The 22,242-nt window shown below is 44.7% G+C and overlaps 10 protein-coding genes and 1 non-coding gene across 11 annotated transcripts; 6 read left to right on the forward strand and 5 right to left on the reverse strand.

Annotated features, from left to right (window-relative positions):
- Positions 1-286: 286 nt before the first annotated feature.
- On the reverse strand, positions 287-2,400 carry V2V93DRAFT_367908 (uncharacterized protein). The gene is made up of 3 exons (XM_066909677.1): positions 2,300-2,400; positions 1,539-2,235; positions 287-1,476 (listed from the first exon to the last, which is right to left on the reverse strand). Exons 2-3 carry the CDS (start codon positions 1,991-1,993, stop codon positions 552-554), a joined length of 1,380 nt encoding a protein of 459 aa, XP_066766644.1. The 5' UTR covers positions 1,994-2,235; positions 2,300-2,400; the 3' UTR covers positions 287-551.
- Positions 2,401-2,467: 67 nt separating this feature from the next.
- V2V93DRAFT_200721 (uncharacterized protein) lies at positions 2,468-4,386 on the forward strand. The gene is made up of 2 exons (XM_066906998.1): positions 2,468-2,711; positions 2,785-4,386. The coding sequence occupies exon 2, from the start codon at positions 2,898-2,900 to the stop codon at positions 4,341-4,343; it is 1,446 nt and encodes a 481-aa protein (XP_066766645.1). The 5' UTR covers positions 2,468-2,711; positions 2,785-2,897; the 3' UTR covers positions 4,344-4,386.
- A 1,097-nt stretch (positions 4,387-5,483) lies between these two features.
- V2V93DRAFT_367914 (membrane-associating domain-containing protein) lies at positions 5,484-6,487 on the forward strand. Its single transcript, XM_066909678.1, has 2 exons — positions 5,484-5,927; positions 5,997-6,487. Exons 1-2 carry the CDS (start codon positions 5,559-5,561, stop codon positions 6,138-6,140), a joined length of 513 nt encoding a protein of 170 aa, XP_066766646.1. The 5' UTR covers positions 5,484-5,558; the 3' UTR covers positions 6,141-6,487.
- Positions 6,488-6,906: 419 nt separating this feature from the next.
- V2V93DRAFT_367918 (kinase-like domain-containing protein) lies at positions 6,907-9,219 on the reverse strand. The gene is made up of 2 exons (XM_066909679.1): positions 8,964-9,219; positions 6,907-8,894 (listed from the first exon to the last, which is right to left on the reverse strand). Exons 1-2 carry the CDS (start codon positions 9,109-9,111, stop codon positions 6,985-6,987), a joined length of 2,058 nt encoding a protein of 685 aa, XP_066766647.1. The 5' UTR covers positions 9,112-9,219; the 3' UTR covers positions 6,907-6,984.
- A 260-nt stretch (positions 9,220-9,479) lies between these two features.
- V2V93DRAFT_358274 (SH3 domain-containing protein) lies at positions 9,480-10,425 on the forward strand (the record flags this gene model as incomplete). The annotated part of the gene is made up of 3 exons (XM_066908053.1): positions 9,480-9,533; positions 9,619-10,315; positions 10,379-10,425. The coding sequence occupies 3 exons, from the start codon at positions 9,480-9,482 to the stop codon at positions 10,423-10,425; spliced, it is 798 nt and encodes a 265-aa protein (XP_066766648.1).
- Positions 10,426-10,832: 407 nt separating this feature from the next.
- Positions 10,833-11,954, forward strand: V2V93DRAFT_367921 (uncharacterized protein). The gene is made up of 4 exons (XM_066909680.1): positions 10,833-11,068; positions 11,138-11,257; positions 11,324-11,644; positions 11,709-11,954. The coding sequence occupies exons 1-4, from the start codon at positions 10,978-10,980 to the stop codon at positions 11,762-11,764; spliced, it is 588 nt and encodes a 195-aa protein (XP_066766649.1). The 5' UTR covers positions 10,833-10,977; the 3' UTR covers positions 11,765-11,954.
- A 228-nt stretch (positions 11,955-12,182) lies between these two features.
- Positions 12,183-14,003, forward strand: V2V93DRAFT_367925 (uncharacterized protein). Its single transcript, XM_066909681.1, has 5 exons — positions 12,183-12,582; positions 12,687-12,806; positions 12,873-12,919; positions 12,982-13,421; positions 13,483-14,003. The coding sequence occupies exons 1-5, from the start codon at positions 12,320-12,322 to the stop codon at positions 13,906-13,908; spliced, it is 1,296 nt and encodes a 431-aa protein (XP_066766650.1). The 5' UTR covers positions 12,183-12,319; the 3' UTR covers positions 13,909-14,003.
- A 313-nt stretch (positions 14,004-14,316) lies between these two features.
- Positions 14,317-14,403, reverse strand: V2V93DRAFT_t25. The gene has a single exon. It is a non-coding gene; the product is annotated as a tRNA-Tyr (tRNA).
- Positions 14,404-14,810: 407 nt separating this feature from the next.
- Positions 14,811-15,941, reverse strand: V2V93DRAFT_358277 (uncharacterized protein; the record flags this gene model as incomplete). The annotated part of the gene is made up of 1 exon (XM_066908054.1): positions 14,811-15,941. One exon carries the CDS (start codon positions 15,939-15,941, stop codon positions 14,811-14,813), a length of 1,131 nt encoding a protein of 376 aa, XP_066766651.1.
- Positions 15,942-17,182: 1,241 nt separating this feature from the next.
- On the forward strand, positions 17,183-18,809 carry V2V93DRAFT_367928 (uncharacterized protein). Its single transcript, XM_066909682.1, has one exon. It carries the CDS (start codon positions 17,232-17,234, stop codon positions 18,357-18,359), a length of 1,128 nt encoding a protein of 375 aa, XP_066766652.1. The 5' UTR covers positions 17,183-17,231; the 3' UTR covers positions 18,360-18,809.
- Positions 18,810-20,960: 2,151 nt separating this feature from the next.
- Positions 20,961-22,177, reverse strand: V2V93DRAFT_323279 (hemolysin-III related-domain-containing protein; the record flags this gene model as incomplete). The annotated part of the gene is made up of 2 exons (XM_066907435.1): positions 20,961-21,085; positions 21,151-22,177. 2 exons carry the CDS (start codon positions 22,175-22,177, stop codon positions 20,961-20,963), a joined length of 1,152 nt encoding a protein of 383 aa, XP_066766653.1.
- Between the last annotated feature and the right edge of the window lie 65 nt (positions 22,178-22,242).

Genomic DNA, 22,242 nt, shown 5'->3' on the forward strand with positions numbered 1-22,242 from the left:
TTGGTGCAATTTGCTATATGTGTTAAAAAATTATCGGAAACTATGGAATCATTAACTTACTGTATTTTTTTTTTTTTTGGGAAAAAGGAAAGGAACTTTTGAGTTTCAACTTTTCTTTTGAAATGAACATTTCTATTTTTTTAAGTATATTTGCGTTCGGGTAAATGGTCAGGGGGCTTTCTTTTTATTCAGTTTATTGTTATGAAATTACACTTGGCTCGATATTCGCCTATCTATATACTATTCTCTTTTCATCATATTTATCTCTTTAGAGTAAGCATATAAACGTTACATTACTATTTAAACATTAAGGAAATACGATTAACTGCGATGTTGAGAAGCATTATTATCGATGCCAAGCAATATTTATTTCATTAATCTATCATTGATTATCTTTATCAAACTCCTTCAAAAAAATTCCTGAATTTCGCGCCACACAATTATTCAACGCCTCCAAAAAAAAAAACGTTATTGGACCTTCAAATCCGAAATGCGATTATCATTGTATCGTAAACTGTCTATCTACAACCGAGCACATATGTTGCACTTTTCTATGAATCTAAGGACTCTATTTGCCGTCTAGACTCTTCGCCGTCTTCTAACCAGGAAAATATTGCCCCCATTTTAAACGGCTGGCTCCAAATACTAATGGATGTAGTAACTTTCCAGAAGAAAGCAGCCATTTTGGATGTCCAGCCTGGACCTCCACCTGAGGCAGCGTGGACTCCAGCAATTTGGATAGACAGCTGAGTTAGCTGCCGTTGATGGATATTCAACCTTGCCGAGCTCGCGGATGACTTATGATGTCTTTGCTGCTCACTGCGTAATCTATCGACAGCTTGCCGGGAAGCATTCCGCTGATGGCTAGCTTCAAAGTATGACACTGTATACTGCTGGTTACTTTCGGCCAATCTGCAGTAAGATTTTTTTTTGGGACCTGCACAGCATTTCATGCAGCGCTGGCATAGCTCTTTCATTCTAGCTGCTCCATTCGAATCTGGCGTTTCGATCTGTCGGCCAGTTGTTTTGTCAATTCTTGGAAACTTAAAAGAGAAAACTGAAGGGCCGTAACAGTCTTTGCATAGAATTGTCCGACAGCATTCGCATGTTTCTAATATATTTGCCGTAGCTGCAAACATCTTTGCGCAACTTTGACATTGCTGGCTAGCTTCTAAAGCGGATGCTGCTATATCACCTCCAGTCGCGTTGCTGTAACCCATCGAGGAAGCCGCGAAATAATCTTCTACAAAGGTCAGATTATATGCGACATGGTCAGATCCAAGCTCATCAGCTTCTTCTGTCGGTGATCCAGTTCCCGGTAATATCTCTGCAAATGATGTTAAAGAGCTATGATCCAAGAACTCGACTGGAAGAGGTCGGGATCGTGACACTTGTCTCCGGATAGAGGAGCTGATTGATGACGATATATTAGGAAGGGTCCTGAACCATGAATCTTTCGTAGCTGCAGATGACGGTCTTTGATTTTCCATATTAGCTGCAAAATCCAATATCATTCACAAGAAGTTAGAACCACTCACCTTAATGGGCTTTGATTCAGAGGAACACTGGTTCGTCCGGAACTTCCAGTTGGCCTGACTTTTGGTAGTATAAAAGACTCTCCAGCTGGCGTTGCATTTATATCAATAGCGCGCATATATACTGATGTTTCGCTAATCAGCTGTGGTTTTTTTGCCTCTACAGCCCCATATGATCTACCGACTGTTTTTGCTGAATTCGCCCCATTGATCGCTGCAGCACGACTTTTCACGGAGGAGGAGGACGACCGCGAAATAGTGATTGTGGAGGGAGTGTTGCTACTCATAGGCGCAAATGGATCACGATTCTTGGTTATACGACGAAGTGACCCATTTTTACTAGAGACTTTGCGAGACTGGTTTGCGACCGGATAATAGCGGAGAGAACTTGCGGTTGAATACTGATCGTTTCTTCCACTTGTAGAATCAGAATGAGTGCCTCTGGCCGCAATCGGCATCGGATCAGTCAAATATAAGGACAGGGAGGTGTATCCCGTAGAATTAGTACAGTATTGTACAGACGAGTGCGCGGAGAATCTTGAGGTTCAATAGTGGTAAATCACAGAAGGCAAGAATTGAACAACATGAATTCCATGTAGGAAGGCTAGAAGAGCAACAAAGTATACGAGTTTCTTGAGCGGATGCGTAATATGTTTAGACCTATATTTGACGCACAGTGAGCGTTTGAGGCTGGCTGATTCTATAACAGGTCATTAGATCTCCAAATTCTATACTGTAATTCAAGATTGTCTAAAGCAACTCACGCGATTAAAAGTATAATATATTTGAAATGAAAGCAGCAAAGTGATGAGTACCGCAGCAATTAATCAAGTCTCGGCTGGAGAAGCGGGGGCGCAGTCACAATAACAGCGGTGACGTCGCGTCAGTGTCGCGGTATTGTCAATATTGTTTACATTATGATCCCGCGCTCACATCTTTGGCGTTGGCTGGGCAACGGCGGCCGTGTTACCACACAAACTTCGCTGAGTCGTGTGCTGCGGCGGAAGAGTGACACAAGCGGCGATACAGACACGCCTGGCGCGTGTAATACAGCTTAATACAGCTTAATACAACTGCTAAATTTGATTTCGTGTATCTTATTCTTAGCAATTCATTGACAGCGGCCTTGTCCGACCAAGATAAAACTGCTCTGAGCACCATTTGCAGCTCGTGAAGGTATGTGTGACGCGCCATGCTTGATTCGGTGGTAACCGTGAAACTAGAAGCTAACTTCGCGTTTGAGCTGCAGATATTGAATACTCTCATAAATGAGATTTATTCTTTATAGACAACTCTTTTCATTTTCATAGCTACTTTGGCTTCAGGATCTCCCTGGGTCTACAGGAGTCTATACGTAAGAAGATGGCGGCAGCGCAAGAAGAACACATTTTGTTGCTAGAGCAACAAGTTGGGCTCTTACGAGATGATCTAGCTGATCTACAACGAGAACGAAAACACGATATTCATGAAAATGAAAAGCTCTATTTACAGATTGAAACGCTTGAAAAAGATAATGAGCAGCGGGGAAAGGATGCCGACAGATGGCGGCACCGATTTATCACAGTGAAGCAAGAGATGGAGACGTCAAAACAACAAATCGAATCACTACAAAATGCAGTGAACAATAGGGACAAAAGCAATAGAGAGCTTGCCAATTCGAAAATACAGCTAATATCGGATATGAAGGCGATGAATGATCGCTTGAAGGATATGGATGATGACATGCGTGCCTTGTCGCGAGCAAATGCCGAGTTGCTAGAGAGAGTTCAAGAATACGAGGTTTATAGTAATGATTTGATTGGTCAGAATGAAGCCTTACAAAATCAGGTGTACGAACATGAAGCTGAAATACTGAAATTGACAAGAGACGATGAAGATCATCAGTACAAAAATACACAAAGTATATCGAGGCGATCTTCAGCAAGCGTACCACCGAATCGCCGGCTTTCGGATGAGCTAAGTGCAGAATATGTTAGAGGAGAAAACGATAGTGTGAACTATGATGAGGATGAAGGCAGTGGAGCTACTCTGATTAACGAGATGGATGATATGGTGCACATGTTGGAAGAGAGTGGATCTCCTGGTCATAATGATATACGAAAAACGTTTAATAAGCTGAAGTCATCAAATGGGCTTGACAATATACGGCATTGGTCTACACCCGAGCAATTGAGTCAGATCTTAGAGCAATGGAGAAGTATGATGGCTGATATGAATATTTCTCTACCCAAAGGCTCCGATCTAAGCGGCGAGGCGATGACGGGTAACATGGGTGCTCTGCAAACAGTCATTGCGTCACTAGCGAAACAGCAGTATATGATTCAGCAGTTAGTAGATTCAGAAAAGAGTATCGATTTCTCAGCAGTTAGCCGAATGACGAAAGGAAGCGAAGCAGATCATAGCACGGTCTGTGAAGAGCCTGCTAAAACGGAAAAGCCGGCGGTATCTCAACAACCGAGCGAGAGCTTGAGTGAGCGACAGTTGGCGCGAGCTAATAGAGTTCCAGGATTCAGACTGGCGGGGTACCTACTGCCTCGCAAGGTGCTCGAAGATTTCAGGGATGACAGCCCAGACACGAAGTTGTTGATTCGGCTGTATTTCTATGCAATTTTCATTCTTGGTGTTGTGTTAGCTATAGGATTGATGATCGGGTACGGAGCGAGCCAGTTATTTAACCCTACAGGTGGATGCTACAGAGGGATGAGTTACAGGAGTCCATGGTGGGTAGGTAGCCCGATACCATATGTGGAGAAAATAATGTACAATATCGAGGGATGGTATCTGGACAGGTACGAGAGAGTGTCCTGATAATGTATGTTTGAAAGTCTAAACTTGCACCTGCAGATTTTTTTAATGAACAACACAAATGCATGGCATCTTGTAATGCAAAGGATCACGACAACGGTTGACGGAAAGTAGAACAGATTGTAAAGTAGTTGTGGAATTCAAAATGAAGCGCCGTAGATGTGTATGCTAAATGAGAAGTTAGGGAGCGTGAGTCGAGACGAGGGAGATAAGAGTCAACTGAGCTTTGATTAATAAAATTTTGATGACGTCGGAGACAGCTGTAATGATAGTAAACAATGACGATGATAGAGTATACAAGATATAGAATAGCTGGCGATCGCAAACATCTGAGCTGACCACAAGAGTCGTAACACATTATATCGATACTTTTGCCATAACCAAACGAGCTCATCCATCGTCAGAGCTCTACGCAGAGGATATAGACAAAAAGAGTCGACGCAGGAACAGGGTACACTCAGCAGAAGAAGGGTACGAACGCACGTGCCTGCAAATCTGGGCAAGCAGATTTCTGCGTTAGTAGTTTCAGAGCCCTCAGTGGACGGGTCAGGGTTCAGCAGAACGGACAAACCTACTAGTGTTGCGCCAATTTCCGGCACCGATGGTAAAGCTGTTTACAGACAAGTAGTACTATAGACTGCAGAGCTCAGAGATGAGAAAAAGAGACAAGAACAGTAGTCTTGTGGATTTTACCTTACAGCATAGAACATACAACATGATACCGTGCAAATCAAGTGTTCTCTCGTTGAGCAGGTTCGAGAACAATCGCCGGATCGGGATGTATGATTGGCTGATGCGCCGCGCTAGGCCGTAGGGCTGATCACTATCACGACGCAATGTCAACAAATACAGACCGTGGCCATCATATTACAGATTATTTTTTTTCTACCGTTGCGAGCACTCGTCATCCAAGCAGCATGAAATCTATAGAATGTAGTAATCGTAGTAAAAAGTCGTCGTAAGGCAATAATTATGCATCCTATAGCACTATGCGAGAAGACAACCGCGTGCGGCGCTGCCGGTTGTTTGTGTTATTGTACCGCGTTGCTGTGACGACGATGACCTCATTCGGGTACGACGGGGCCGTGTGCGGTCTCGGAGTACCCGCCAGTAATATATATTCCATCCCCGGCCCCGTCTCAACTGTTTTTTTCTCTCTTCCATTTTATTTTCTACTTCTCTTATCTCTTCATATCTCATCCCTCACATCTATTCACAATGGGCGCTCTTTTCGTATCCAACCTCGTGCTCCGCACTCTGGTGATCTTCTTTGCCACTGTCAGTCTCGGCCTCATCGGATCCCTTATGGCTCACCAGAGCTATGGCACTCCTCAGATTAACTTCATGGTCTTTGCCTCCGTATGGAGTCTTCTCTTCTCTGGCCTCTTCGGTGCCTTCTGCCTTTTCGTCTCCGTCTTGGCTTTCCCCATTGTCCTCATCATCGTTGACTTCCTCACCCTCGTTTTCACCTTCGCTGGCGCCACTGCCCTCGCCGTCAACATCCGTGTCCACTCCTGCACTAACGAGGACTTCCTCAGCTCTAACCGCATTGCTGAGGGCTCCACCGACAGATGCCGCAAGGCTCAGGTCAGTATTGTCTATTTTTTTTTCAAGCGTTACAAGGTCATTGTGTCTAACGATCTCTTTTCGATACAGGCCTCTGACGTATTCATTTACTTCACCTTCGTCGTCTCGCTGGTCCTCCTTGTCCTTTCCATCTCTTCGGGCTTCCGAAACGGCTGGGGTGGTCCCACCAGGGTTATTCCTGCCCCCACCCGCCCTACCATGGCTCAGGTCTAAAAAGCTTCTAATTGACGGAGACTTGCGATTTATGTGTGCGGCATGTGCTTGCCTTTTTGGCAATCACTTACGGTGATTTTAGTTGATGTGGACTGGATTTTTGTCCGAATTTAATGATACCTTTTCATATTTATTCAATCGAGTTTGCTATTCAAGCTCGACCCTGTTAAATGGTGAACCTTATATTTTGTCTTCTATTTTTTGTGTATGAGTATGAATTCATCTGTAGCGGACACGGATCCACTGATTTTGTGCTGCTCAGATTAGTTGAGATTTCTGACTATGGGGCAACCTCTAGTAATTTTTCTTACCTGTTGAGTAATAATACATCTCTATAATTACCATAACGATTGCTGTTTAAATTTGACACTGATTTTTGTCTGGTTTACTCAAATCTAGCGATATCGGTCACTATTTTTCGTAGGCGTGGCGTAGTTTGATCATCGGTCACTATAATGATTATGCAACTCTAAGCAATTCTCTACTCTCTGTCAGAGACTTAATAAGACGGCAATAATATAGCAACCACCTTTGCTTGTTCATCACATGCCTTTTAACTAATGCTTTGTAAGTAGAGGACGATCTCGCACGCGCAGCAGAAATATAAACTCAGGCTCTCCACGTTGCGTAGCCATGTCGTCATCATGAACGATCACTAGCGACACCGTTGCGCCCCTTTAACCCTACCTTGTGGACTTACCTCGCAATTTACTCTTGGTTTCACCTATAGTATATACAGTTTTATAGCATGTTTTGAAAAAAAAAATCTCACCGCTGTATTTAATAAAAAAATGCATTATGAATATTACAAACGATACACACATAACAGCAAGCAAGCCTCTTTTCACGCAGCCTGACTGTTAACCGCCAGCTCCATAATCAATCGTGTAGCCATATGCAAAAACGGATACGTCGACAGCGTCTCCTCTTCCTTATTCTTCTTTTCCTGAAGCGCAGAAGCATCACCGCTGTTTCTACTATTCCCATTGGATTGGTCTCTCTCTGCAGCCACCGTTGTCGCCGTTGCTGACGCTGACGGCCGCAGTTCATCATTTACATTGTCATTGCTATTGGCCGGTGTTGTTCTCTGCTTCGATTTGGCCATCGACGTCAAGTTTGAAAGGGCGCCTATGTTATTCACATTTGCACTATTGATCGTCACAACGCTGCTGCTGCGCGCCATATTTGTACTGCTTTGCCGTCGTCGTAATAATTGTTTCTCTTTGGCCATCGTATGCTCATCGCCATCATTCCACCAACCGTCAAATTTGAAGTCAACAAGATAATTGTTTTGCTCCAACTGGTACAGCTGAATCTGCATCTTCATTAACTTTCCTTGCTCACCTTGCAGTTCAACTCCTTCTATAGGGTCTCGAGGCATATAGCGCCATCGAACAAGAATCGTCCATGGATCTTCCTCTGTTGGCTTGGCCCATTCAGCACCTAATCCTTTCAAGGCGCGATAGATCTCGCCCATGACATCCAACGGATAAGACCGACTTCGGATTCCAAAATGCCAGCGTGTCTTCGACTTGCGCGTCGCTGCATTTGCGGCATGCGCAAGCTTTTCCAAGTGCGGCGCCATACTAGGATACATCGCCATCATATTGGCTTTATGGAACGTTGGTAATGATGAAGGAAGAACGGCAATAGTGGTGTTTGGCGTCGATATGTCTGTCGCATTGAGCGCATTGGTGAGATGCGGATTTTCAAACGTGAGAGTTTGCTCATTTCGCTTCCGCGAGATCGAGCCAGTGTTGGATCGCAACCCATCGCTAGACCACGATGGCGGGCTCGAGGATATCCCGTCATTGACAGAATCATTCTCCATTTGCTTATTCTCCTTCATTAATTCATACGCATCCCGAATCTCACTCGTGGCTCCACCACTCTTGGTGCTGTTTAGCGCGTCGTAGACTTCTTCTTTATCATATCCCATAGTTCTTCCAAGCGCACCCACAACTGTCTCATCGATCTCGCCCGATGAATCATCTTTCTTTTTCTTGCTGTCTTCATGTGGAAGAAGATATGCCGGTAAATTCACATTAAACCACTTGTCCTGCATGATTTCGCGTACAGTGATTCGATTCATCGGGTTCACGACAAGCATTCGTTGTAATAAGTGCTTCGCTCCGGGAGATAAATACTGCGGCAGCGAATATACACCGCCGTTGATTTTTTTGAACAGTGTTGGAATAAACTCGTCGTCGAATGGTAGTCTGCCACATAGCATAACGTACAAAATAACTCCGCAACTCCAGACATCGACCTCTGGACCAGCATACAATTTGCCAGATATAACCTCTGGAGCAGCGTAATTAGGTGATCCACAACTCGTTTTGAGAAAGTTTCCGTCGGTCATGATATTCGACAGTCCAAAATCAGCAATCTTAACATTCAAATTCTCGTCCAAAAGCAAATTTTCAGGCTTGAGGTCGCGATGCACAATCTTGTGCCGATGGCAATACTCGACAGCACCGATAATTTGCTGGAAAAATCGGCGTGCTTCGTCTTCTGGCATCTTTCCCCGCTGGACAATATAATCGAATAGCTCTTTCCCGGCGAACTCAATGACCATAATAATCTCATCCTTTGATTTGATGACATCGTAAAGTTTGATGATATGCGGATGGCGCAGAAGGCGTAGGTAAGAGATTTCACGCTCGATGCGGCCTTGCATATCCGACTTGGCTAGAGTCTTTCGGTTGATGATCTTCAAGGCAACTCGCTGATGTGTCGCGAGATGGTAAGCTACTATATATTCACAAAGCAAAAACTAATCAGCTCATTTCTTCGTATAATTCGAAAGAGAAATACACATACGCTTGACTTTGCCAAACGATCCTTCGCCTAGAGTTTTGATGATTTGGTAGCGGCCGATACGGCCGCCACTGCCGGTCGAAGATGACGATTCCCGCAACGGCTCACGATCGCGACTGCGCTCATTCGTGCGGTCTTTTTGAGACGGCATTGTGGTAGGTGCGTGCTTTCAGCTCTGCAAATCGTCCTAAGATCCGCGATGGTTCGGGGTTCAAGCTCTAGAGTACTGGCAGGCGCTGTGTGAGGCAAGGGTGATCACTTACGTCTTGCGGAGAACGTACCATCGCATGCATGCACTGCTCGAGTGCTTCGTGTCACAGATCTGTCACGTGATGTTCACAAAATGTGATTGAGTCACTAGGCAAATGGCACTGCCTCAAACAAATGCCGCGTGTCGAACGAGCGGCCACCAGAACATCTGGCTGTTTGTCTCTATCCAAGGCCATATTTTTCTGCTTAATATCACCACTATTAGTATATATCTATATATTTTGCGTCAGTAACTAGAACTGCACTGCTATGGCCGATGCAAATGCCCCGCTTTACTCGCGGTCTCTGACCGCGGTGCACAATGTAAGTGTTCATTACATCATAGCTTCGTTTCATATTTCTTTTATATAACTTGTCCTCTAACCTTCGATTTCCTCGGTATTTATAGGAATTCGAATTCCTCAGGAACTCCGGTGTCATTACTCCAGCACTTTTTGCCCATCTCACCGAACTTTTACCTGCGACTTACACCCCGGGAATGCCTCCTGCAGATTTTGTCAATCACGCCTCAAGCGGCTATAACAACGAGAAATCTCACCTTTCACCAGTGCCGGCTGTTGCAGCGCCACCGCAGTACTCTTCTGGCCCTCAAAATGGGCCTGAACTAGCAGAAGCAATGTACGAATATCGTCCGACTGACGACTCGGACTTGCCACTCTATCGTGGCTCTCAAATCTTGGTGATCGAGAAGGTCAACCCCGATTGGTGGCGAGGCCGCGACAAGGCTTCTGGCCGTGAAGGAGTCTTCCCTTCGAGTTATGTTCGTGTTTTAGATGGTGCTAGTCAGTTTTCGTCGCCGTCTCCTGATCAGTATCGTGCTCAGTCTTACAACTCTGCTCCGATGCCGTATCAGGCACCTACTCCTCAGCCGTACTTCCCTCCTGCTGCCTCTCCGGCTCCTCAGCCAGTTGCATATCAGCAACCTCAGCAGCACCAACAGCAACCTCAGCAACCTCAGCAGCCTCAGCACCAACCTCAGGCTCAGCACCAACAGCAGCAGCAACAGCAACAGCAACACCATCATAGCGGGATGGAGCAAGTAGGAAAAAAGTTTGGCAAGAAATTGGGAAATGCTGCTATCTTTGGTAGGTTTATATCATTTTATAGTATTTTCCGGGATTTGAAAACTAATTTGGGTTGTTGTGCAGGTGCTGGTGCTACAATCGGTTCGAACATTGTAAATTCCATTTTTTAGATGATGCAATGTTCTCGTAGTGCCATAGATTAATCTTTTGATTTTTTCTCATTTTCGAGTATCCCTCTCTTCTTTTCGGCTTACTTAAGGATCATACAAAAATAAATGTTCTGCTGTGCTTTATGATTTGGTGTTCATGGGTGTATAATTTAAAACTTTCACGAGATTCTGTGCATGTTGGTTCAGATTCGAGGTAATTTGGGATAGTGATTTTGTTGCTTATTGTGTGCATCTGTATTAAATATATTTTTTGTTCGAATTAGCATTTGGAGCTTCAGGTGTAAATACTCGTCGCAAATATCTCGGTGTGTCGGGTCAAGGCTGTAAAGTGATGCTAAGTTAAATAAAATGGTATTAGTGAGCGAGGCTTCAGTTTTCGAATACTCCCAACTTCACGGGTGCACTCAAGGCTCTGCTTCTATACCTTCAATTACTTTCAGCACCAGTCCACATTATTTACCTTTTTCTTTCAGAGACGGCCCAGAATCATCCAGCTAAACGAGGAACTTGATATTAAATTGTTAAGTTGCAGTCAGCTCAGTCAACGTAGTGATGCAGATCAAAAGCTCTTCTGCTATCCGGACATTGTTTTTGAAATGGAAAGCCCTGCGCAATGTTCCATTTCGAACTAAATTCTTAGTTGGTAGGTTCACTGGATCAATAATAAATAATTTAATTTAGTAATTATACTGATAAATATGTTTGATAATAGGTATGGATCTAGAAGAGAACACCTTTTGGGAGTTTGAAAATAGAAACAATCCCGGAAGACCGCGACGGATGGTGAAGTTATTAGGAGCAAAGAAAGAATATATTGACTATAAGTTACCTCGTACGAAGCCTTTACACAAACACTCACATAGAAGATTTTGCTAATATTTTTGTTATTCGCCAACAGCACAATGGAGTCAATGGCTTCGGCATGTCCGCCGAGAACCGCCATCAATCGAAGAACTAGAAGCAGAACAACGTCGACTTGCTACACTAAACTACAGAGTCCGCGCTGCTCAAGAGAAGTGGGCTAGCATACCACTCAAAGAGGAGTCAGTTGCTAGCGGTTCTGTTTCGCCTCAGGGAATGCCAGGAACCAATTCGACAATCGATACGAGTTCTGTGTCGGGCACAAAGAGGGAGTTCAAGAAAGCAAAGGAGAGTAGGAGACCTGTGAAGATTGAAAGTACACCTGAGAGCAAGAGTACGGCAGAAAGCGAGAGTGATGGTAAGTTAGACTATGAGTCTGCTTGTTTTGTAGCTACTACTGCGTATGGCTAACCAGAGTTTAGCTGCCGTAAATTTTAAACCGGGTGCTTGGGCTAACAAGCCAGTCAAACGAGGATAAATTTTGGGGTTGATATTGTCATAATTTGGTTATATATTGAACGGTAAAAATCTACTTAAATGATCATTCATGAAGTCGAGAGAGAAGTACACTGTATAGAATATTCCTTTTGTTGGTCGCACCTTTTACACAGCTCACTGCAATGTATATGCTATGTCGAGAATCTAACTTCTATTCCCTTTTGCTTCAATCGTTTTTCGTTTAAACCCCAATTTATGTGTAGATCATATATCAGAGCGCGGGAGAAAAGTGAATATCTAGTCGCCTCCTAGTCGGCCCATCACACAGAATTTTATTCTTTGTGAATTTATCATAATTTTTATCCTGAATATCTATTCGTCAATTATTGAACTGCGTTGCTGCGTATCGCTAATTTTCAATTTCAACAGTGGAATAAACATTTATATTAATGACTAATGGCTGCAGATTAACTTTTATGTCCGACTGCCTCACTGCCAATGACCATATTGTGAACTACCTGTTTCCTGATTTCAGCTCATCGCTTGCCGGTCACAATTCTTACCACCGCTACTCTCCACCCACAAACAATTCACTATGGCTGAGACGCCTGCAATTGATAATCTTAAGATATCAGCCGAAGAGTCAACAAAGGCACCGGTATCAGTCGAGCAAACTATTACTCCATGGGAGGTCGAAGGTGCTATTGTCGACGGCAAGGCACAAGAGATTGACTATGATCGTTTGATTGAGCAGTTCGGAACAAAGAAGATTGATGCTAAAATTTTGGAACGGTTTGAGAAGGTTACGGGATACAAACCGCATCTTCTTTTACGACGTGGAATGTTTTTCAGTGAGAGGTGAGTAACCTTTTTATTTTTATTTTTTTTTTTTTTTTGCATACTTTCTCTCTCTCTATTGCCAATAAGGGTTGATATTGATTTTTCTTTCTTTTTGATTGTAGAGATTTGGATGTTATTTTGACTAGATACGAGCAAGGAAAGCCCTTTTTCTTGTATACCGGACGGGGACCCTCCAGTGACAGTATGCACCTCGGACACATGATTCCGTTCATGTTCACAAAGTATGCCCTTATTCCGTTGAGACAATTGTATGAGCTATAGACGATGTGCTAACTACATATGACAAGGTGGTTGCAAGATGTCTTTGATGTTCCATTGGTTATTGAAATGACTGGTATGGCTACTATTTGTTTTCTTGATTTTTTTTGCAAACCACTTATGCTAACCACGAGCCAGATGACGAGAAATTCCTTTTCAAGAGCAGTCTCAAGATCGAAGACGTCAAGAATTTCTCATTTGAGAATGCTAAGGATATCATCTCAGTCGGGTTTGATCCCGAAAAGACATTCATCTTTTCTGATCTCAAATACATGGGCGGTGCCTACTATGAAAACGTTGTCCGTGTTTCACGACAAATCACAATGTCAACTGCCAAGTCTGTGTTTGGGTTTGGAGATTCTGATAATATCGGAAAAATACATTTTGCCTCAATTCAAATCACAGCAGCGTTCTCAAACTCGTTTCCTCATATCTTTGGTGATAGGAAGGATATCCCGTGTCTGATTCCGTGCGCTATCGACCAGGATCCGTATTTCAGAGTGTGCCGAGACGTTGCGTTCAAATTGCGCTACCCAAAGCCATCTCTTATCCACGCACGATTTTTCCCGGCTCTGCAGGTATATTGAACATCACCTTTTTCACAAACAATTTTCCCTAACTTTTATGATTTATCTTTAGGGCTCGCAAAGCAAAATGTCTGCATCAATAGATACCTCGGCGATCTTCATGACCGACACAGCAAAGCAAATTGACAAGAAAATTAAACGGTACGCGTTTTCCGGCGGTCGCGATACTCTCGAAGAGCAGCGTAAATATGGCGGTAACCCTGACGTTGACGTCTCATTCCAGTATCTCTCATTCTTCCTTGAAGACGACGACGAGCTAGAGAAGATCAGACAAGATTACAAGAATGGAAATTTGTTGACTGGAGAGTTGAAGGTTATGTGTATCAAGGTGTTGCAGAATTATGTTTCTGCGTTCCAGGAGAGACGAGCGGCAGTGACGAAGGATGTTGTTGAAGAGTTTATGTCTGCTAGAACGTTAGAGTGGGGAAAGCAAGAGAGACGAGTGCCTGCTGTAACCGTCGAGAAGGAGAAGAAGTGATACTGCTGCTATGAGTAGAGATTGAGATATCATTCAATAAATAATGTCGTATACAAAATGAACCTCCTACAATAACGATCTCCTTAGCACATCAGTTACTGATAAACTATACTAATCTACTTCTGTTGCATTTCTAACTCATACAGATCTACATTCAACTACAGCTGAGATGTCGGGGGTATACAGGAGTACTCTCTCGTTCCTGCGCTAAATGTCCGCAGTATCATACGCTTGCTTTCTCCCTCTACATAGAGGGATTGGCACGTTATCTATCCGCGCTTTCCTTGCTAGCTGTTCTCTACATATCTAGCAGTACTTCAGAACTCTTATCCGCATTGAATTTAAAAAGATAACAACTGAAAAAATAATGAAACTGTCGATATAATGAAGTTAAAAACAAAAAAATAATCTCCGGAGCGTGACTCGAACACGCGATTTTCAGATAAATGGTTAAACTATTACAGTCTGACGCCTTACCAGCTTGGCCATCCGGAGCTCAACAGCGAAAATTTATTCTGGTTCAATATTATTCCCAAAATGTTTCAAGTGGGTTAGGGCTATGTGTTTCTAGCATGTCGGGCACAGCTTACGGAACCGGGCAGGAGGTTAGATCATCAATTTGAAGTATGTAACTTTTTAGCAGTAGGTTTGTTTGCTGATTTAATACTTTCAAAGCCTTTATTCAGATTATTTGGATTATATAGGATAGTTTTGTCTTTTACTTTTTTTTATATATATTTACAACAGCAGAACTCTCCGGTTACCGACTCGTCACAAAAACATTCATTACGATGAAGAAGAAATGAGCCGAGGAAAATATATTACCAAAAAATAAACCAAATACGCACCATCACCAACGCCATGCAATCAACCAAAAGATAAATAGTATAACGCAAACCTACTCATAATTTTCTAAAGCCGTCATAATCTAGCTGCGCAAAACCCTGCTCACCTCTTCGCTTAAGGATAAACCGTGAATCCATGAACTTGGTCAATTGCTGCCAGTTACGCGCAAGCCTAATCTCTTGCCGCTCTTGCTTAGTCAGTATTCCAGCAGTCATGTCAGCTACAACAAGCTGCAAATGTTGGAACTTGCCAGTTAAACCGTATTCTTCTGCATAAGCCCAAAAAAGCTCGACTGCTTTCCAAGGAGTGCGACTTCCCAGGTGCGTAGGGAGAAACATTGCTGGATTTTCAAGTAATCCACGCGCGGCCATAACCCCATCAACGCCGGTTTCGTTCGCGATACGCAAGGCATCGGCAAATGAAAAGCAGTCGCCATTAGCAACAACGTAGACGTTAGGAGGTAAAGCCTCGCGAACGAGCTTGATGGCGAGTAAATTGACAGGTACGCCACCACTTCGGTCTTTCCGTCTTCGACCATGAACAGTGACAATGTTTGCACCAGCATCTGCGACTCGTCGCGCAAAAGCGAGGGTTTTGTCAAGATCAGAATGGACGCGAATCTTGACGTCGATGACTAGGTCGTCGCCAAACTCAGCCCGTAGAGTGCGAACCATCTGCTCGACTACCTCAGGCTTACTCATGAGTGCAGCGCCAATACCTTCTGCTACTTGATCTTTAATCGGACATCCGCAGTTTATACCGACTCCAGCGATATAAGGCCGAATGATGCGTGTGGCAGCACACAAGTCGTCAGCGTTACTGGCGCCAAACTGCGCGAGCAGGACGCGCGAGTCGCTAGTTGTTGTCGAGAAGTCGGCCGTACGTGCGTGCGGGGAATTTTTGAACTCTCTGGCGAGCATCATGGGTGTGTAGATCAGATCGAGACCGAAATGCTGCAGGAGCATGCGGAAAGGCAATTTACTGTAGCGCACCATTGGCGCGGCGATAAAGAGCGGACGTCGCGCCTTACGCGCTAGGTCAAAGAGCTCGAGAATTGAGCTGCTGCGCGGTGTAGGGAGTGACGAATTGACTCCATCGATTGAGATTAGCGGCTCAGTGTGAATCAGGCTGTTGGATGGAGGGATATACGTCGGCTGGGTTGGGACGAAATTGGAAAGGGCCGCCATCGCATGAAGACGAGCGGCCGAGACCGCTGCCGCAGTCAATTGCACGGACAAGACAGCAACGATTTAAAATGAGGAGCAGTGATTTGCACCGGCTCCTCGGGGACGGAGAGCGAAGCAGTAAATTCACGGATCAGTGATCAAGCGAGCGTAGCCACAAATGAGAAAAAACATAAAAAAAAATTTGTTAAAATAAAAACAAGATCTGTAATAGAGCCGCAAAGAATGTGGCTTCACCGAAAATCTTCAAATGCAGAAAGTCGTTGCTTGAGATTGGATCGGAGAGAGCAAAGTGTAGTAGAGAAAAGCTAGTCCCGGTTGAGTAATTATTCGATTAGTGAGATGCTGATTTGTGAGTTGAGCGCGAATATTTCACTAGCGAGAAGAAAGCTGAGAACTGGAGAGAAAAGAAGCGGATCTACAGAGCAAGAGGAGGTTCCTTTGACAAGTAAAAAAAAAAAGGAGAAGAGCGATTGAGCTGTTGATATACTATATCTACAATAATTTGTACAATAGCCGTCAAAAGGAGGGAGACTGGAGTGCGAAGGAACAGCCAACCAAGAACTAGCAATAGTAAGGTGGCGAGCTAACAAAAAAAAGACCCCGTGCGCAATTGGGAGTTTGCGTAAAAGCTCCCAACCAAAATACACACTTTTTTGTAAGCTCGCGCTCAAAAATTTTCATTTGCCACAGCGCTGTTCGCTGTTCGCTATCCACTGCCCGTGTGTACTCTATGCAGGTCCTATGCGATGTCTTCCCAGAGACCAGGAGTATGACCACAACCTGCAGTGGTGCAGCGCTTTCTTAGGCGGCCTGATGAAAGGTATCCGAATCAGGCAGCAACGATTGCTAATTGCGGTGGCAACAAAAGCAGCGAAGCCTTCGATGGGCATCGGCCGCGCCACCATAGCCACACATATGTGGCGTGTGGAGGCGTTGACGTCACTTGAGTCTCTTGGGCGGGCCTCTGCCGACCGCCTGTTGCTGTCGCTTCTCTGTGCAGAGCATGCGGATATCAAGAGTGGATATCATGTAATTGAGCCCTGTAGACCAAGTAGAAGCAGCAGTAGCGGCATAGGCAATCGTAGTAGCGTCTTGCAAAGCAGCAAACAAGGACTGTGGCTAGGCTGTGACTAAGCCGCATGCCGTGCGCATGTCACGCGCTGGTACCGGGTACTTTCAAGTCAAAAACTCAATTGTCCCAGGCCGCTTGTATTAAAACTGCCGCCCTCCGTCCTCTCTTCCTTTTTCTTCCGCTCATCTTTTCTGCGTATACTACCTCAGTCTTCTCTTATGGCCGCTCATACGATGGTTTCGCCGCTGCCGACCCCGCTCATGGCTGTCTCGGAGCTCAAGATACAGGACCAGACGCCATCTCAGCTCCCGCGCGCACCCGCACCCACAATCGCGCTTCTATCGCCGCCACCTTCTCCCTTCGCCGAGTCAGACGACAATGTTCCCGCGAAGTCCTCCGACATGCCCCTCTTCGCGATAGACTCTGATCTTCGTCATGCTCCGCTCTTCCGCCCTCTTGTAGACGTCGTCCGCGCCAACAATGCTGCCGCAGTCGTCGCCGCCACATCTGCCAATTCCTCCTCGCCTTCTCACAAGCCAATGCGTTCTGATTCGGCATACTTGGAGTCCACCGTCTTCCAGCAGTACTCGAAGGGCCCGCGACGCTGGCTGCAGATCCAACGCGAATTCTTGCGCCACTACCGCCCGCAGTACTCCACAGTAGTCACTGTCTCGACAACACCCGCACCCGCCCTCGCGCCAACATCGTCTCGATCTGTTCGGCCGCCACGAGTGACAAAGACGCGCGCCGCTACATCGTCCCCCGGATCTGTTTCGGCTTCGCTGACAATGGCTACGCGACACTCGACTCCCTCGTCGCCGCGCATGTCTTCATCCTCCAGCAAGCGTGTATCGCCGACGCATTTTACAGCGCCACTGTCACGCTCGTCGCCTGTCGCGTCGTCAGCCTCTTCTTTCTCGCCCGCACGTCGTGCTCAATCGTCGTCACCCGAGTCATCACCTCGTACATCGACAGTGCATGACATTGACGCCGACGAGATTCCTGACTTTTGCCCACCTTTGTCGTCCCTCGAAGGCACAAAGGGTTTGCGCACAGACTGGAAAGGCAATGCAATGGATCTTTCTGCCGATCCCGATCGCCACCTGTTGCACCCGCATGAGGTTCAGCTCGCATCAGTTTTAAGACTACCGTGCGCAATTTATCTTGACTCTAAGAAGCGGATATTTGCAGAGCGCGTGTTTCGCGCTCGCAAGGGTCTGCAGTTCCGCCGGACAGATAGTCAGAAAGCGTGTCGCATTGACGTAAATAAGGCAACGCGTCTTTTTGTTGCCTTCGAACGCGTTGGCTGGTTTGACGACAAATGGATTGCGCCACACTTGTCGTAATTCATTGTTTTGTTATTGTTTTTTGTTTTTTTTTCTATGTGAATTGGGTTAATTGGTGTTATTCGTTTCTTTTTTGTTTTCTTCTCTCTTTGATTGTGTATCAAGAGATATACGTTCTAGCAATTGGGATGGGTTAATTTCAGGGATTCAGGGCCGGGATTTTAAAAACTAGGGGTGTTTGTTTCTTTTATTATTATTATTATTATTGATGGGTTATTCTCGTGTTATAGAGGGTGTTCATTCTATTTGTGTTTTTTTTCTAATTCTCTTTCGCATTTATTTGGGTATACGGTATTTTCTTTTTCTTTTCTCTTCTCGTTCATGGATGGCAGGAATTTGTGCATTTGGTATTTTATTTTCGTGCCTCTCGTTATTCTAATTATTAATTTGGGATTGGAAGAATGAGTGTTTCTCAAGATAGTTGGTCGTAATCGAATATTCTATATTATGGATTATAAGTCTCATGATATCTTTATCCACCACTGCCATACCTTAGCGATACATGATCAACGCATAGGTAAATCAAATCAACAAAGATGCCATTGGTGCAGAGAAAGAGTTTGCTAGCAATCGATAGCGCGAGAAGAGTGAGGTCAGACTCAGAGGCACATGATCGCCGCTAATACGTCACAGGGCATGTTGACTCTTGTCTCGCGACCGTGCTGCTTGGCAGTTTGGGATTAGTGCGACTGGCAAGTGTGAGCTGTGAGTAAAGATTTGCTATTTACAGTCAAATACGATCTGTGAACGTCTAGGAGGACGAAGAAAGTTGCATGGCTCGTTGTTAATTTACTATGAACAGCAATAGTTTGAGTGTACACAGAGCAAGACATTAGCGAACAGCACACCCGCCCGCCTCGCCACCATCTGCCGAGAGCATATCTGCTGTTAACTGCTTGCTGCACTATTTCACCATTTACGGTGTCTGCTGGTCAATTGCTCTAAGCTATGACTTACTGAAGGAGCAGCAGATCAAATCGTCACTGCAGTCCGCGCCCCTCTTTGCCTGAAATTGTGTACATACTAGTGCGCTGTAAACAGTAGCGGATAGATGCCACTGCAGCAATGCAATTAACATACTACCCTGAGCCGCCACTCTCTTTTTCAAGCGCACATTAATTCTACATCACTTTTGTCAATCAGACGCAACTAAACTATGCGCTCACGAGCTGGTCTCCGCGATCAAGGGATTAGTCACTCTCATGACTTGTGGCGGTGCGCATCTATCCCAATGCGGCAGGTCCCGGAAATAGTCAAGTCAAGAACAAGGGGAGCGAGAAGCTTGCTCATCGTGGCTGCTCCTGCGGCTAGACTAACCCCTAAGACGGGCTTCCGTACCAGATACCAACGATCTAAATATTGCACAGTAGCAAGAGCATAGCAACGACAGTGGGTATGATGGTCGCCGGCCCGTTGGCCCCATTCCTCGAATGCTATTTTCCGTTTGTTGGATGATCGTTCTCGTTTATTTTACACTGTTTCCGGACTTGGCCATTTATGACGATATTCTCGAGTCTATCAATTGCTGTTGATGCAAGGGGCTCTCTGCTTTAGTCTTCTGTGTTTGTATGCGAATCCTAATGATCTGCGCTTGTCGCCGCCAAGCTGTCTCTTTGAAGCAACTGACCGGTGATGGGCATTCCAACCAGCAAGCACCATCACCATCGGTCTATTTTTCGTGATATCTCTATCTAATCTCATCGGCTACCATCAATTGAGTTTTTGCCGTCTCATATCTCTATTTCCTGTTCTGCACTATTAAACACGTAAACCAATTTACTTATTAAACAACAAGACGCGTCGAGTGATTATACATAATCTATGCAATCACAATAATTAATGGCTATCCTTGACGCGTCGACTTTGTTTATCTGCCTATTCTGTTTACGCGTCTTGAGATAGCATATATGTGATAGCAAAGTCAACATTACAAGATTTACGATTGGCTGCTATATTCCAAAAGCTGTTGTTGAAATATGTGATTTTGAATGAATCTCTTTTGTGATTATCGAATATTTAAAAATAAATGGTGGGATCCATATCAACTATCGACTTACTGACTTGACATATATCTACGCGGTCTCTCTACTTATCAAATTATCAATAAGCACATTATCGCAATTACTCAATAAACAATTCTCTACAAGGCCGTTATTATCTTTTCAAGCAAATTTCAAAATAATAGTAAAAATAAATAAATGTGTGTCTGTAGCTACACGGCGAAAAACTAATAAAAAAAAACCTCCCATTTCTTCACCAACACACCCAAATTCTCCAATAACACTCCATCATTCACTGATATGTCACAATAAGACAGAAAGCTCAATTCTGACAAAGACACATCAGCTCCAACATGTAAAACAAGGCAAAAAGAGTAAAAAAGTTATAGTATCATGAAAAACAAAAGAATAGCAATATTTATAGAGTAATAAAAAAGAACGCCAAAAATCTTTGTAGCTGCAATATACAAAAATGTAACAAAATGAAAAGACGCGTATTTCATAGACGTCAGTAGCGCGTGTCAATCGTATAAACCATTATTCAGGAGATCTTTATCCAACTTATCTTCGATTTTAAAGGAAAATAAAACCACAAATCAGATTAGAATCCGTTACGTTCGCCATGGCAAAACTTGTAAGCTTTGATGATACCAATCAAATGCGACACAGCTGCCGCTAAAACAAACATATGGAAAATCTGATGCGATGATCCAATAAGATCAAATTCTATAAAATAAATAGAACGTTTAGTTTTCGACTACATAAAGTAATATTCATAGAACTGTACTTACTTCCTGGTTTGAATCGTTCCGGAATTCGCGCAGCATAGATAGCCGCTCCAGTAATATAAAGCGCACCTTCGAGCAACATATACGGCAACTGTACCCGACTATTCAATTCATCATACCCAAGTTTGAATCCACAATAAGCCATGGGAATCACACCGCTGACGCCAAACACGACAAACATACTCGCGCGAAACGTACGCCAGGACGGGTCGGCAAATTCTTTACGCAAAGTGAGAACGGTGCAGATAGTTCCAAAGACAGCGACGATAGCAAAGAAAACAGGCATTGAACGAGAGAGTGAGTGCAGACCGTAGTAAATTGCTGGCACAAATGAGCCGACGATGAGGAAGATGATGCCAATATAGTCGAGTCGGTTACCAAACTTTGCTACAGATTCAGAGTGGCAGTTCATGCAGTGGTAGGTCGACGACATGCCGAGACAAAGCACAGCCCCGACAAAAAAAAATACAAACACAGCAAAGTCCTTGGCCGAAGTCGACGGGTAGCGAGGCAAAAGGACGTCGAGTGTGATACCGAGAAAGATGAGGAAGAAGAGCGAGCCGACGAGGTGCGAATAGATATTGACAGACTCATTGTGCATATACGTCATTGACTTCACGCAGCCCCAGAATGAAAACGATTCATGGCGATAACCGGAGCGGATAAAATGGTTGTCTTTTCGCCAGGCCGGCAGATCGTCCCATCCCATAATTTGTTTGAGTCGTTGCGCGCTCACGCTGCTGCCGCCGTGCGAGTTGACAGACACCGCGCAACGCCACTCGGCCGCACCGGCAGACGCCTTCTTCAAAATATCGGGGTCGCCGTTGGAACCGGAAAGTTCGTGACAAGAAATGTGCTGCGAGAGGTCCTTGCCGATCTCGGCGACGACGCTGGCGCCGGTGGTGACGACAGATGAAGAGGTCGACGTCGACGTCGACGAAAAGCTTGAGCGACGCACACTGCTTGTCATGCCGCTCGACGAAGAGCTCGTGTGCGCAGTCTTGACGGATACAGACTCGGAATTGAGCATGAAGGCTGTTGAGACGTTCGAAGACGAGATCACGTCTTCGTCAAGTAGCGGTTCAGTTTCTGCAG

This window comes from Kockiozyma suomiensis (genome assembly GCF_038497685.1).
Source record: "Kockiozyma suomiensis strain NRRL Y-17356 unplaced genomic scaffold V2V93scaffold_5, whole genome shotgun sequence".
Lineage (NCBI taxonomy): Eukaryota > Fungi > Ascomycota > Lipomycetes > Lipomycetales > Lipomycetaceae > Kockiozyma > Kockiozyma suomiensis.